General features: G+C 35.9%; 1 protein-coding gene across 1 annotated transcript in view; it reads left to right on the top strand.

Annotated features, from left to right (window-relative positions):
* EFL1 (elongation factor like GTPase 1) overlaps window positions 1–12,809 on the top strand; it is a 63,312-nt gene that overhangs the window by 6,476 nt on the left and 44,027 nt on the right. Inside the window, exons 9-14 of the mRNA XM_054642246.2 lie at window positions 263–339; window positions 476–612; window positions 1,411–1,533; window positions 2,928–3,027; window positions 11,663–11,814; window positions 12,526–12,704. Coding sequence (XP_054498221.1) covers window positions 263–339; window positions 476–612; window positions 1,411–1,533; window positions 2,928–3,027; window positions 11,663–11,814; window positions 12,526–12,704 — 768 coding nt within the window. The remainder of the gene's footprint in view (window positions 1–262; window positions 340–475; window positions 613–1,410; window positions 1,534–2,927; window positions 3,028–11,662; window positions 11,815–12,525; window positions 12,705–12,809) is intronic.

Genomic DNA, 12,809 nt, shown 5'->3' with positions numbered 1-12,809 from the left:
GTGATGATTAATAGTTAAAAAAGGGCTGATAAGCAGGCTCAAGGTAGTCATGTGCCATATTTATCAGGTTCTTTTTCTGAAATTGAAACCCTTGTCCTCCACTTTTAAAGTTCATGTTTATTTTCTGCCTTTTATCATTCTTATAAGACAGACTTCTTGATTTTGAATAAAGGTTTTACATGTTCCTAATGAAAAGTGCAGTCATAAGCCTACTGAAAAAGTGAGGAATTGATGGTAATGAGCTGTTTTTATCTTCTACCAGTCAAAAGGAAAGAAACCTTTGTTTGTGCAGCTGGTGCTGGACAACATTTGGAGTCTGTATGAGGCTGTTATGAAAAGGTGAGAACATCTAAAAAGTTTTCAAGGCATCTCTTTCCTTGTGCTTTGGTGATTTTTTAAAAATACTCAGGAATAATAGATGCTGGTTATATATTGCTTCTGTGAATTTGTAATCTATTTATTATTTTTCTTACAGGGATAAAGAAAAAATAGAAAAGATAGTTACCTCTTTGGGACTGAGAATCGGTGCTCGGGAGTCACGGCATGCAGACCCAAAAGTTCATCTGAATGCCATTTGTAGCCAGTGGCTACCAATATCTGATGCAGTCCTCTGTATCCTTAAAAAAATTCAATGTTTTTTTCTATTGTCAGTTCTCAGACTTCTGAGTGTGCTCACATATTTCACTGTGTGATTTGGTATAATTTGGTTTTGGTTTTTTTTTAATGTCTGTGCCTAAGCTACCTGGACCTATCTTCTTGCTTATAACATTACAAATTGCATAGCTACCATTATTTTTACATTTCTGCCAACTTTGTGCTTTTGCACATCTTATTTTTAGGAGACAGAGTTATGAAACTGGAGGTAATTCAATGATACACTTTCATTATGTAGTTTTATATTCAAGTTTTAGTGGTTTTCCTGGAGTAGAAACTGATCTCCTGTTTATAGTAGTGTTAGAGGTCTTCCATCCAGGAAGCTCTGTAGATATCTGGGGTTATGTTTTAGGTATAAAATTTATTAATTCAAAATCAGCCTTTGCTGTTTGTCAGCTGTGCCCATTGTTTATGATAAGACATATATTATATTATGGTAGATGTGCACAAATTATTGATGTATAAATACTAACCACTTCTGTAAATCTTGCCCCAGTTGTGCTGTTTTCAGCTTCCCAGCTGCACTTAGGGTGGGCCACCCCTCCTTAATTCTGTCCCTGGTAAATGGCAAAAAATTGTTGCTGACCTGAGAAGGGACCTGAATGCACTGTGACAACAGAGCTGGATTTTGGTTCTGCTGCTGCTGGCAGTTAGTGCATGGGGCTCAATTAAAGAAGCATTGAAAGCATTTGTGTTGTTGCTGGTTGCATTCAATAAGAAAATACAAATATGTATCCTTAACACAATGTGATTTAGCCATGGTGTGTAATAAAATTCCCAGTCCTCTGGAAATCACTGCAGAGAGAGTGGAGAAGCTGATGTGTGTTGGAGCAAGAACATTTGATTCTTTGCCACCAGAAACTCAGGAACTGAAAAGTGGTGAGTAGGTGTTCTCCCATTACCATGAAGGTTGTTTCTGGCCTGGTGGTTTTGTTTGGATTGTAAGATATGTAGTAATCTACATGTGAATGTATAAATACTTCCAGTAACGTTGTTGATGTCTGTCATTGACATGTCATAGTTTTATGGCCATGCCATCCCATATATTCCTGGATTTTTCAGCTTAAGCTGCAGATGATGTAAAGTCCAGGACTCTTACACTGGGAGTTCTGCAAGAATAGAAGGTTAATACTTGTTTTTAGTTCTGAACTGTGAAGTCATTATGTAATTGAGAATTGAATATTTTGCAAACTTGTGTATTAAAATCATTAATTTTTAGCCAGCAGTGGTTTGAATTTGGATTTAATTTTTGCAAGTGTATTGATTAGCTTTTTAGTAATTAATTATTAATCATAACACAGTGTTTTAAAGAGAGCTTCAAGGAATCTAAGAGGATGAGATATCAAATGTCAATTAAAAATGAGATGTGAATGTCAAATTGACAGGCTGTTAGGAATTGTTTCCCAGGAGTGAAAACTGGCTTTTCATCCTTTATTGAACATTTAAAAACATGGTATTCTCCTGACAGTATTCAACACTATGTTAGTGTAAGTTAATTGGAAGAAATTTGCCTCTGTGAACTTTAGATCTTATTGCTCTTGGTTATGGGCAAGTAGTGGACTTCCACATTTATTGAGTATTTTGCTAATTTTTAGTAGTAGTCTCGTGCTTTTGTTTGCCTTAGCTCTGTGTTCTTTTCATATTTCAGATAAAAGGGAGAAGTATAGAAAATGATTCAGTTTCTATGTTAGAAGTTTTGAATGGTATTGCCTCGTTTGAATTTCACATGTTTCAAATTGGATGGAAAAAATGGTTAATGGGAATTTCCTATGTATGGAATGGGTTTTGTGTGAATCTTTCACCTTTTGAGGAATATCTGTTCTTGCAGTGAAGTTGTGTTAGGATTTTCTGAGCATCTGGGCATTTGCAGGATTTCCTCCTGTAGTCTGAAAGGAAGGAGAATACTTTGAGGTACTGAATAAATAGTAAATAGTGTTCAGTCTTAATCCAGTGCTGCTCTCTGGTTTCCATTGTGATCTAAATCAGCCTGTAAACCCAAGTTGTTTAATTTGGGGTATATGTATTTTTTATCAAGAGTTCTATTTTTGAAGTTTTGTTCATTTTATTGTGAAACACACTTTAAGATACAGGCAGTGTTATCAAATGATTAGTCCAGAGAAATTTTCTACTTTTTCTTGTTGGTTTGTCCTTAGCATATGATCTATTGAAACTGGAAATAAACAGTAATGCCTACACAATTAATGTAAAGTCATAGCTTTGCCCATACTTTTAGGGAAAATATGAAAATAACTTGTGTTTATGTTTTGTTTCAGCTTTTATGAAATGCAGTAGTGAAGGAACAGCCCCAGTTATTGTGTTTGTTTCCAAAATGTTTCCTGTTGATGCAAAGGCATTGCCACAGAATAAACCAAGGTAGGAAAATGTAACATTTTACTTAGTTATTTCTGGGGGGAAAAATTATGTTGAAGGCATGAATGAGTTGGTTTAGACCTGAGAAAATAATTAATGAATTCTTGAAATGCAGTCAAGTCTTTTCTGCTATTAAAGATTTTCTGAATGAGCTCAGGAGGTGATTTGTTTCATCATGGTAGTTTTAGAAGATACAGCAAATCTGTTGGAGAATAGTCCTGTTGTCCAAAGGTGTCATCCTAATGCATGCAGTGTGAAGCAGTTTCAGGATCTCTTTGAAATGATGGAGTTGTGAAACTTTCTTAGTTTTTCAGCAAGGTCGTGTTGGCATGATCATAGCAGCTTGTGTTTGTATCAAGGAATACTTCCCATTAAACTGGGGATAACAGCTCAGTGATCATCCTGTCCATTGCAACAGCAAAATAAAATAGGTTGATTCAAGTAGTCCAGATCTTGACTGACTTTTTACAGTGATCTGAAGGGCATTAATGCCCTTTCAAAAATTATTTTTCTGGGAGGTTTGGAAGATTTTTTTGTTACAGCCTTTTGTTTTCTCATAGCCATCCTATTTTCTTTGAGGAGTAGGTCCTACTAGATCTCATTTTCCTGGCACACTTAAGTGTACTACTTTAACCACCAGCTTTTTGTGCAGAAGAAATGTTGATGACTTTACAAGAATGAGGTTTACTTTTCTGATGACTTTGCAAGAATGAGGTTCATCTTAACCTTTCATCCCTCCAAACCTCTGGATTATTTTCAGTAGGCAACTTCTATGTTAACTGGCCATTTTATGTTTTTGGGGAGATTGTCACTGTACAGCAAAGTAATATAGAAAATTATCATTTTCCTGCTAAATTAGACTGTGTTTAATCTTTGTGTGAAAAGCAGTTCTGCTACTGTAGTAATATTTGAAAGCTTTGCTAGTATCTTAGCTTTTTCTTGCACTTGCTAGATTAATTTCAGTTTTTTTCTCACCGAGGTTATCTTCTGTGAGTCTTCCAGCAGAAATCTTCCTTGCAGTGCCAGCCCTCAGGGAGAAGATGCTCCGTGTGCATGGGCTGAGCAGACACTAGATGGTGCAGTTTTGCTTCCAGTGCTCTCCTGAAGTGTCTCTGGCACAGGAGCTCTCTCAGGTGTGGCACAGCAGCGCCATTCCTGCTTTGTCTCCTTTCCTGGCATGGGCTCCAGTTAGCAGAGGCAACTGCACTGAGGCCATCACTTTTTGGCTGTTCTGTCACTGATAATGACCTGGTTTTTTATTTGTTGGGAGAATCAAGAGTCTTTGTGGTGATGAGTATGTGAAGTAGGGGCAGAGGTGGCTTTTACATATGCCAGATTGAAATTTTCAGTGCACTGAATAAACAGGGAGAAAGGAGAGTAACCACAATACTGAAAATTTCTATGTGTTGCTCTGTAGTTTGTGTGAAAAGTATCTCTTGCTGGCCTTTCTGTTAAATAATTCAGTTACTTACTAATTAGCTAATATTAAAATGAAATCACATATGTGTTTTTCTTGGAGGGAATCAGTCATTATTAGTACTGTGTGATTTTTCCTGATTAGGTAATGTCTAAGATGTGTTTTGAAGGGACAGTTGGCTTCCATTAATTGAAAAACAGCAATAGAGCTAAATGTGTATTTCTCAGCACCTGATTTGTTAAGATTCTACAGGTAAGCAGTTCTTGTAGAAATTGGAAAAGGAGGTTAGTTCTAAATGAAGGAAAGCACTCTGAAGAATTCAAGTATTTTAAAAACACAACATTGTGTACCTGTGATTCTTGAGCATATTTTTAATTGTATTGGTCACTGTGTGCTATTTACAGTTACTCAGTGAAGATTGTGCTTAACAGAATTGAGTGATGGTTGAGTGCAGCATGTGAGATCCAGTATTTAAACTGGCATTCCACGAGGGTGCTCCATGTCTGAACATGGGGAAAAACACAATATCTACACTGTTTCACATTTTCCTATTGAAGAACATTAATCCATGTTGTGTGTTTCACTTTCATGTTAATTTTGAGGAGCCATAGCTGTGCTCTTGTGTATCTTGATGTTTGACTGCTGGACTCACCTAAGGTTATTTGCATCCCTTGGGAGCAGGGAAGGACTGATTTTAAGCATGTTAAAGCATGTAAAAAATCTAAGAGTTTTCTTCAGATTTTTGTTTTTTGGAAGACTTGTCTTCTACTTCCACAGGGAAAAAATGTAGATCTATGCTAGTGTCTCTTTTCTCCTTTTGTGAGGCAGTATTGGATAAGGTTACCTTTTTGTAACTTTGTTGGAAGATTGAAACTGCCTTTGTCCTTTTTGATAGTTTGTCTCATTTCTGCCATCTGCTTGTAACTTATTAAGCATAAGTTGGGAAAAGCAAAAAGCTCTTCTAAGTCCAGGGTGTACAGTAAATGATAACAAAGGATGGATTTTTAATTAAGACAACCTCCTTTGAGACTGCTGTTGGCAACTAATATCTCCTTGAAGGTCACTTTAAAATTAATAGATTCTATACTAAAGCTGGTATGATTTTGCTTTTACTGTTTAAATTGCAGAATACATGGTAAAATTGTTAGTTGTCAAGTTAAAGCAGGTTGTCAGCTTATATTTATCTTTCCTTGGAAAGAATTGTAAATTGACTTTTTATATGGTACCACTGTGTCATTAATTTTTACCAGGTTTTGCAAAGAAATGAGAATTGCAAGTGCTTTGTCTTCCAGTTTCTTCTGTCTGATCTTCTGAAATTATTTGCTAATTCCCACCAAGTCTGGCAAAAATGTGAATTGTTGGTTGGGCAGAGAAGATGAACAGATTAGGGCCCCTGCTCCACTTACTTTATGTAATGGCTATTTGATGATGCCTGTGGTTATTTATTCTAAAGTACATTGCTGTGTGCAATATGAGGTGTTCATTCAGCAAATGCTGTTTCTCTCTCTCAATTCTACTGGTGTGTGACTTTGAACCCCAGTCTAAGACAGAATGCTCGAGTGTAGGTGTAGGAGTAAAAGCCAAGCTTGGCATTTAGGTACAGGGAATGTAAATGTACCAGTTTGCTTTTCTTGAGATTCACAGTTCTGTCTTCTTATAACCCAGTGTAAAAGTGAAATATTTAGTAGTTAATTGAATTGCTTCCAACTAATTGCTAGGGGTATTTAATGTAAAATGTTTAGAAAATAGAAACTGAATATCATGTGTTTGTTGTGATGAAATTATCTACTTACTTAGTAAAGCTTTATGTGTAAATCTTGCAGTGATATAATGCAGTGTGAGCAATAGCAAGCAAACCTTTTATGTTACCTCAAGTCCATCTTATAATCCTGAATAATGTAAATAAATAAAGTGTACTGAAGAAATTCGATTTCTACTTTCCAGTGGTAATAAAGAAAAGTCTATTGAACAGATAAGCTAGTGCACTAAAATTATATTTCATTACTGCCTGGGAGGTATAAAACCTATAATACCTCTATTATTTTCCTCCAGATAATATGAAAGTAATATGAAAGGTGGTTCTTTCTCCTCAGTCAGCTTGAAATCAGGACTGTTTTTTTTCTTAGGGGTCACCCTGAAAGACACTTCTCCATACAATTCTGCATGAAGACAGTGATAGTTGTTTCTTTGTTTTGTGGCACAGCTTGTTAGCATCTCTTAGACAAACAGATTGTAGTGTGCTTCATTTGTATTCTTTCTAATGTTTTATAAAAAGTGTATTGGGAAAAAAATCCTGTGATTTTTGCCAGATCTTCAGCTGAAATGGCATTGATCAAAATGAGAACCTGTATAAAGCTCCAAGCTCTGTAAGAAATTACTATCTTCTTGCAAGTAAATTAATTTCTGTGTTTAAGGCAATATGCCTTGCAGCAGCTTCAGTGTGATCAGAACCCATCATCTTCTGTTTTCATTAGCAGTTTGTTCTAAATTGTAGTTTGTGCACTAGAAATGAATAGGACATGTATCATCTGAATGGGCTGTCAGATTTACAGGTTAATGTCTGAATTTGGCATCCATAACTAATAAATGCTTTTCAAAAATTAAACTCCTGTTATGGTTATCATGAAATAGATTTCAGTAATAATATACATTTGAATCTGGCTAAGACCTTGGCAACTGATCCAAGGAAGAAATACAGAATAATGGTTGAAATTTGAATCTTTGAACATACTATAGTTTGTGTAATGGTCAGCTTAAGTGAGTAAAGCTTGTCACATTGTGGGAGAGTTTTGCTTCAAGTTTCTTTTTTCTTTTTTGCACATTCAGCATGTGAGATAAATCAGAGGTCGCTCTATCAGTCTGGAGTGTTTTTCCAGGCACTGTGACAGCTTGGGATTGATACCTTATTTCATTACTTGTCTCAGAATGAATGACATCTGCTATATAATGTAATACAAACAGTTGAGTGTTCCCTGTTGAAAGAGTCCTGTAAGTCTGTTGTATGAAATTTTGCATAAGTTGTGATTTGGGTAATTTTCAATTGTTCCTTTTGTGTTAACACATTTATTTCTACTGTGAATTGTGTACCAGTCTCATTGCAATAGAACTGATAGTAAATGATCTGAGTAGATGTACATTAGTTTGTGAATGGAAATTGTTCCATAGACATTAAGTAGCTTAATTCAGAAATTAATGAGCTTCTAAAAGATATGGGAGACCACTGGACATACACTGTGCTGAAATGTAGCAAACTGCACTTGGCCAAGCTGTCCCTAGGGATGCTGCTGACAGGATCCTTTGAGTGCCAGGTGAGCAGAGCAGCAGCCAATGATTTCACTAGAGCTTAATTGTAAAGAGCAGAGTCGTGAATAGGATTCTCTGTTAATTACATGGATTTAAAGATATTATCAGAAGTTACTCCATCCATACCTTTTGAAGTCACACATCTGTCCATGAGCTCATGCAGTTTAAACTGGAAAAAGCTGTATGGAGAGAAAGCATTCTCAGAGCTTGGAAACCATTGTTTGTTCATGGCATGAGAGATGTATCACAGACATTTGTTGGCAGTACTATTAGTCTTTCAGAAAGCAGTTGATGTTTTGACTGTGGTGTTTCCTTTTTAAAATGGTCTGGAGGTTAAAAACATAAACATAACACTTCAGTAATCAAAGACGAATTTATCTTTGGCAGTTTTGTTCTGATTATTCACTCTTTTAAAGTGAATTTTTCAAGTCTGTCTTTAATTATGTGAAAGAGTAGAAAAACTGTCATGTTCAGGGGATTCATTGCCTAAGGAAGTTTAGTTGTCATTCAGTTTGAACTAAATGTGTTATCCTGGGGGAATGTGGGAATCAGAGAAGTCAGCAGGAGCTTGCTTACATTACCTGAAATCTAATGCCTTAAATCAGCAATCTATTAAATGTCAGTGGCATGTATATGATACCCTTTCCCATATTTTTATTTCCATAGCATTTGTTTACCACATGTTTGAGTTGGTAATGGTGTGGTCACCCTTCTGTTCCATTTCATTACTTGTGCCAGGCTCCCTGTCTGGGTGCTAAAGCATTTCTCTGGAGTCAAGGGATCTCTCTTTCTCTTTCTTCTACAGAATTTTTATTTGCTGGTTTTTGTGTGATTGCATGTTGCCATTTTTCTTTCTGCTAGTATTATGAGGCTGTTGTTCCTTTCTAATGGAATGAAAAAGAGGAAGGGGAAAGAAGAAGAACCAAGCTTTCTTTTGGTGTGGGCAGCTTTTGTTCAAAATTTACTTCTGATTGGTTTTGCCAGCTGGAGAAGTTGAATAATTCAGGGTATAATTTGAAACTGATTTTGTTACAGATCCAGTGCTTTATGTGCATTTATCTTGTTCTGTGTTCTGCTTGATTGTGTTACAATTCTATATAAGGGTTTATTTGACAACATGATCTTTTTGTCATTTCTAATGATACTACTGGGAGTCACTAATTTTATAGAAGTTGATGGTGACAAACCAGGAAGGAAGACTAGGTTGTACCTGCAGTAAAGTCCCACCTACACTCAATCTGCTTTTTTATCAAAATGAGAATATTACTAAGTGTGTTTGCAACTTAGACCAGTGCATTCAGAATCTTAAGGTACCTTTCATATTTGTGGTTAGGGCTATTTAACACCTAAATATACTGATATTGAAAAATACCATATAAAGTGGAAAAAAGCAAAGAAACTTTTTTTCTTTTACTCTCAGGATTATTTGCAAAAATAAAAGGTAGTTTTGGACAATCAGATGTGTTGGAATGCATACATAGTCCCTGTATGTATACTCTGCCATCATATATAGACTGTGTTCATGTCACCCTTGGCAGTCTGATCTGTACTTTCCCTATCAATCTATCTCCTCTAGAAATTTTTCTGACATTCCAAACCTTTAAATAACTTTGAACAGCTGCCTTCAGGAAAAAAAAAATCATAAAAAAGTTTTCTTCTCTACCATCTGCTTTGCATTTTGTATTGTTAAGCCTTGCTCTCTTCAGCAGTAAAATAAACAAGCCAAGCAGAAATACCACAGTATTTGAAATTTTAGAGATACATATTCTTAATTCTGTCATGACTGTTTAAGAGATGTTTTTTTCCTTAAAAAAAAGAAAAACTAAGTTGCTAAGAAGTTTGAAGTGGTGATTTTCTTGCATTCTCCTTTTCCATAACATTCAATATGTCTGTCCCAGATTCTGAGTTCTAAAAGTCTGTGCTTCAAATGCTGACATTTTATCCTGGGGGCCTCTCTTAGGTAATTTTTAGAGAGATTTAAAACTTCTGTGTAGTTTCTTTACTCTTTCAAATTGAACAGTTGGGTTCAAGATAAGCATGATAACTGTTCCTAGGGATTTCTTCAAGTTCTATGAAGAATTTTGATTAATGAAGTGTCTCATTTTTTAAATTGAGTCTCTTGCAGAAGGTGTTACATGCAGAAAACCATCCTGAATACAATATAAATAAAAACCTTACTGGCAGTGAGTTGGTCTCAGCCATTCAATCTGTTCAAGACTTCCTGCCCCTAATTAATCCAGTTAAGAGCAGAATAGGTGTCCAGTAACTCTTTCTACTGACTGCACATAAAACCTTTGACCTGTGGTTAATAAGGTTTTTCCCTATTTCAAAGGGTGCAATAGTTGATACAGCGAAGTGAGTCCTTTTTTTTGTGCCCTTTTTGTAGTTGAGATCATATTTATATGGTTTTTCTGCAAACAAAAATTACTCTATTGCTGTAGTACTTCCTGTGGTTTTCTTCCCCTTGTCATTCATTACTGCTGTTGCTGTTCAGGAAATCTTGACCTGTGTTTGTAAGTGTGGAGGCTGAAGAGAGGAAGTAACTTGTCCAAGGCTACTCAACAAGCTAAAACTACCAGTAGGGCCCTCTTGTTTTAATGCTGTGTGCTTGATGCAGTTGACTGAAAAAATCTTAAGCCATCTTAATACTAAGAACTGTTGGTTTTGTCTCCATCATGTGAGCAAATGCAGGAGAAGTGTAGGTGAGATTTTTCTGTGGGATTATGTTCTTCACCTTCTTCTGCTGAAGTCATGGTCCAAGACTTGGGATTAGTTTCTCCAGCTGTGTTGTAGAAATGTTTTTTTTATCGTGGAAAGACTTCTGTTCCTTCTCTGCAGTTAGAGTTTCAGTAAGAATACTAATGTAATATAAAAATACATTGGTTTATATTTTGGAAATTTATTAATGCTGGAAAGCAATATATATGTTCATTGCTCCCAGTGGGGAGGGGAAAAAAAAAACCAAAACATTGACAGCATTCTGGTTCCATTAAAAAAATTATGTCTACATAACTTCATTATTTCTTTTGCTTTTAAGCTACAGCACTAAAGATTATTTTTTAATGTAGGCACATAACAGCACATTACTTGAGAAGTTGTTGATACTGAAATTAGTAAACAGAATAGATTATTCATAGAAGTATCTGTAATGATTAGGTTCCCCATGTTTACATGGGAAATTAATGGAAACAGAGTAATAACTGAAAAGAGAGGATGACTAGTGTCTGAATTTATTTTCAGTTTTTAAAATCATCAAATACAAGATAACATCATATAACATATTTTTATTTAGGACCAGATTTAAAAATCAAATGGACAGTTTTGAGCAATGCTGTTAGATTTCATATGTGTGTAGTGAATATCAGTTTGCTGTTTAAAATGCTTGCATTCACAAACAAGTCTCTTTATATTGCCTTACGTAAGAGTGTTGATAATATTCTTTATCTTTTATTATTTATTTCTCTAAATCATACTTGGAAGCAGTTTGCTTTAAGGCAGGTTGTACCAGTGAGTAGATGGATGCATCAGCCTATTAAAATTATTTTTTGTTGTTGTTGTCTGTTTTAAATCCTTTGCCTTAATGGGCTTATTCACTTTATGAAAGGGAGCTTTAACAAGAAGAGACTCTTCTCTGCATTTGAGCACGTGCTGTAAAGATTGCCTTAAAGTAATAAAGATAACATGACTAATTAAAAATGGCAGTATTTGATCTCTGTATTTGGAAGAAAAATAAAAGTCTAAATATGGTAGAGGAAGAGTTTGCTAATTTTAGCTGACTTAAAATTATTGTATTGGGGGACAAAAGGCATTCTGCATGAGTTTTTACTTATGTCAAATATAGTATTCTAATTACTGTTATTGAATTTATTTTAAAATAAATGACATTACCAAATACTGATGTTTTAAAATACAATGTAGGCCATTAACTCAAGAAGAAATTGCTCATCGGCGGGAACTTGCCAAACGAAGGCATGCAGAAAAATTGGCAGCAAGTCAAGGGAAGGAGCTGTCAGAAAAAACCCCAAGTGAAAATTCACCTGAAGTAACTGGGAACACTGGTGATACAAAAGGTGTGTGGTACCTGAATACCTGATTTTCTAGGAAAATGTTTAATAGTGTTGCCAAGGGGCATCTTGCAAATCCACATTGTGAATCATCCAGTCTAAAGTGCAATACATGGAGCTGAACCAAGAGTGAGGAGGGATTTGTAAGAAAGCTTCTAAGACAGGTCATAAATGGTGAAATAGTGCCATAGATTGATGTTCCTTAGCCTGAGATTGTGCTTGATTGATCTCAGTACTTGGAGTCATTGAAGGGAGATGATGCTTCAAGGAGATGCTCTGCTAAAAACAGTCACTTTCAATGCCAAAATTGGTACAAAATCAGGGTGTGAACAGCAGAACTGGATTATGGTTAACAGCTCTGGGGGTTGCTCTTTTCTCCCAAGTAACAAAAACAAGAGGAAATGTCCTCAGGTTGTGCCAGAGAAGGTTTAGAGGAGAAATTTCTTGACCAGCAGTGTAAAGCATTAGAAGGGAGTGCCCAGGGAAGTCATTGAGTCCCTATCCCTGGGGATATTTAATAATGTTACACTAAAGAACATGGGCTTGTGGTGGACTTGGCAGTGCTGGCTTGGACTTCAGGATCTTAAAGAGCTGTTTTAATGCGAACAAATCTGTGATTGGCCACATGTGACAGTGTAATATATAATTTTTTTTTTTCCTCCAGATGATGAGGCAGAAAGTGTTTTTATGCTCAATATATTTTTTCTGACTGGTTAGGTGAAGAGCAGCAGCTCCCTGGTGAAGGAGACAGTGTGACCTCAAAGGCAGTGAAACAGGAAGCAGACAACAAGGAGTATTTCATTGCTTTTGCCAGAGTGTTCAGTGGCATGGTGAAAAGAGGGCAGAAAATCTTTGTTTTAGGACCAAAATATGATCCTGCTGAGTCTTTGCATAAGGTAAGAGCTGACTGTGAACTGTTGCAATAACTTGGGATTCTTTTGAAAAACTGATGACTTAACTTCTTACCTGTGTCTCACTCAAAAAAAAGAAAAAAAGTTCCA

Source organism: Agelaius phoeniceus, chromosome 13 (genome assembly GCF_051311805.1).
Source record: "Agelaius phoeniceus isolate bAgePho1 chromosome 13, bAgePho1.hap1, whole genome shotgun sequence".
Taxonomy (NCBI): Eukaryota; Metazoa; Chordata; class Aves; order Passeriformes; family Icteridae; genus Agelaius; species Agelaius phoeniceus.
The sequence above is the reverse complement of the archived record's forward strand: the minus strand, read 5'-3'. Positions and strand labels throughout refer to the sequence as shown.